Consider the following 1659-nt stretch of genomic DNA (forward strand, 5'->3'; position numbering starts at 1 on the left):
GCTGGAATGGTTTGACTTACCTTGTCATGAGTAAACGACTGTTCAGTGCAGTTACACTTACTAAATGTAGAAGACCTACATACCTACTGAGAAATGAATACGGTACCTTCGTGGGACTGCACGTCATTATAATGAGGTCTACGTTCAAACATAATCTCATAATATAACCACGTGAGTATCATTCGCATGAATACACTGTACTGTACATTCTATACACAAGCATTTAAAATAAAATCTTATTTATTCATGTCCAATGCGTGGAAAAATTCTCTGCGATATTGCAAACAGATGGAAAGATTATTCCTTACTGCAGGTCTGCAAGCCGGCGCAGTACTTGATCTTGACAATGTCCTTTAGTAATACAAAACTGTAAATTTCCTTGCCTTGAGCTCAGAGAGGCACGTGGCTCGGAGGGGAAGGCTTCCTACTCCTCTCCCGGGGATCCTCCCCATCTGGATGACACCGTTTCCAGTCGGTCCAAGCTGCTTCAAAAGCCCTCCTGATGTAATTTACAATTTCTGTGGCTTTATCCCTCGTCGCACATTCGAAGACGTGGCAGTGCACCGATTCCCGCGTCTTACACGTCAACGCCACAGCGCGTGGATGTCGCAGGTCCGTCGCGCAATACGCGATGCAGAACAGCGGTAATGATTCCAGAACGTCGCGCGTAACGTCCTCAAACGTGATGGTACTCTTGTCGACGCGAAGCGAACATGACGTCTGGATAGGCTGCTGCGGTTGATGGTGGTGTAAGTTTGACAGTGGCGCCACTTTCTCGACGGCTGTTACCGCGTCGCGAACACGAAGCGACCGTACAGGTACGCGGCCGCCATACCTCACATGGAAGCACCGTTCTTTCGTTGCCGACGCCTCACCGCACAAGTCGCTGTCCGAGTTCATAAATTTCTTTCGCAGCAACGACGGCGAGTTTTTGAGGGTTTGCAAAAACTTGTTCTGCTGCTTCGGGCTTGTTGGGCTCTGTGGTGATCCCATCGTTTTGACGCGTTTAATCACACCTGTCCAGTGTCTTCCCATGCAGGCGAAGTCGGGTAAGCAGACGGCTAGAAGTCTCTTGTGAGATTGGTCCCTTCTCACGAAATGGCCTTCTTCTCTTTACAGCGGCTGTCCGTGGTCTCTGTCGTCTGACGGATAATCTGAAAGATACACAAGGGGGAGACGATACCAAAGACCGTCAGTATTCGAGCCTATTTTAGATAATGTGACTATACAAAGGGTTGCAGAGTGTTAAAAGCCTCAATAATGATTCCACGTCTTTTGCACACAATAATAACTAGAGATTGTAATTTGTCATCACTGACAAATTAAGGTGATCCGATTTTTTTTTTTAATCAATGATTTGAGTCCTGATCGTAATAGGCATGACAATACAAGTTTCATCTGTGTTTAGAGACATTGGCCGTGTGAGGTTTGGATTCTCATTTAGAAAAGGGAGTCACATCTGCCATCTTTGGTACCAATTCTGTATACACTGAATAACGAAGATACAGCAACGAATACATATGACCTTTGACCCACCTTTACACTCCCAAGATGGCATCTGAGGAAAAAGTGGTTATTTTGTGAAATGATTCTTGCGACATCGTCTATATTCGTGTGCAAAATATGGCAAAGATAGGACAGGTATTCACCAAGATGCAA

The 1659-nt window shown here is 45.6% G+C and overlaps 1 protein-coding gene across 1 annotated transcript; it reads right to left on the reverse strand.

Moving 5' to 3' along the window:
* Positions 1–276: 276 nt before the first annotated feature.
* On the reverse strand, positions 277–993 carry LOC139727588 (uncharacterized). Its single transcript, XM_071638570.1, has one exon. The coding sequence runs from the start codon at positions 991–993 to the stop codon at positions 391–393; it is 603 nt and encodes a 200-aa protein (XP_071494671.1). The 3' UTR covers positions 277–390.
* Positions 994–1659: the final 666 nt, after the last annotated feature.

The sequence above is a fragment of the Diadema antillarum genome, unplaced genomic scaffold (assembly GCF_040938485.1).
Source record: "Diadema antillarum isolate AM-2024a unplaced genomic scaffold, OU_Dant_1.0 seq00000136_RagTag, whole genome shotgun sequence".
Taxonomy (NCBI): Eukaryota; Metazoa; Echinodermata; class Echinoidea; order Diadematoida; family Diadematidae; genus Diadema; species Diadema antillarum.

What these genes read in the sequence shown, in the direction of transcription:
- LOC139727588 (XM_071638570.1), bottom strand. Translation starts at nt 993, where the DNA reads ATGGGATCACCACAGAGCCCAACAAGCCCGAAGCAGCAGAACAAGTTT.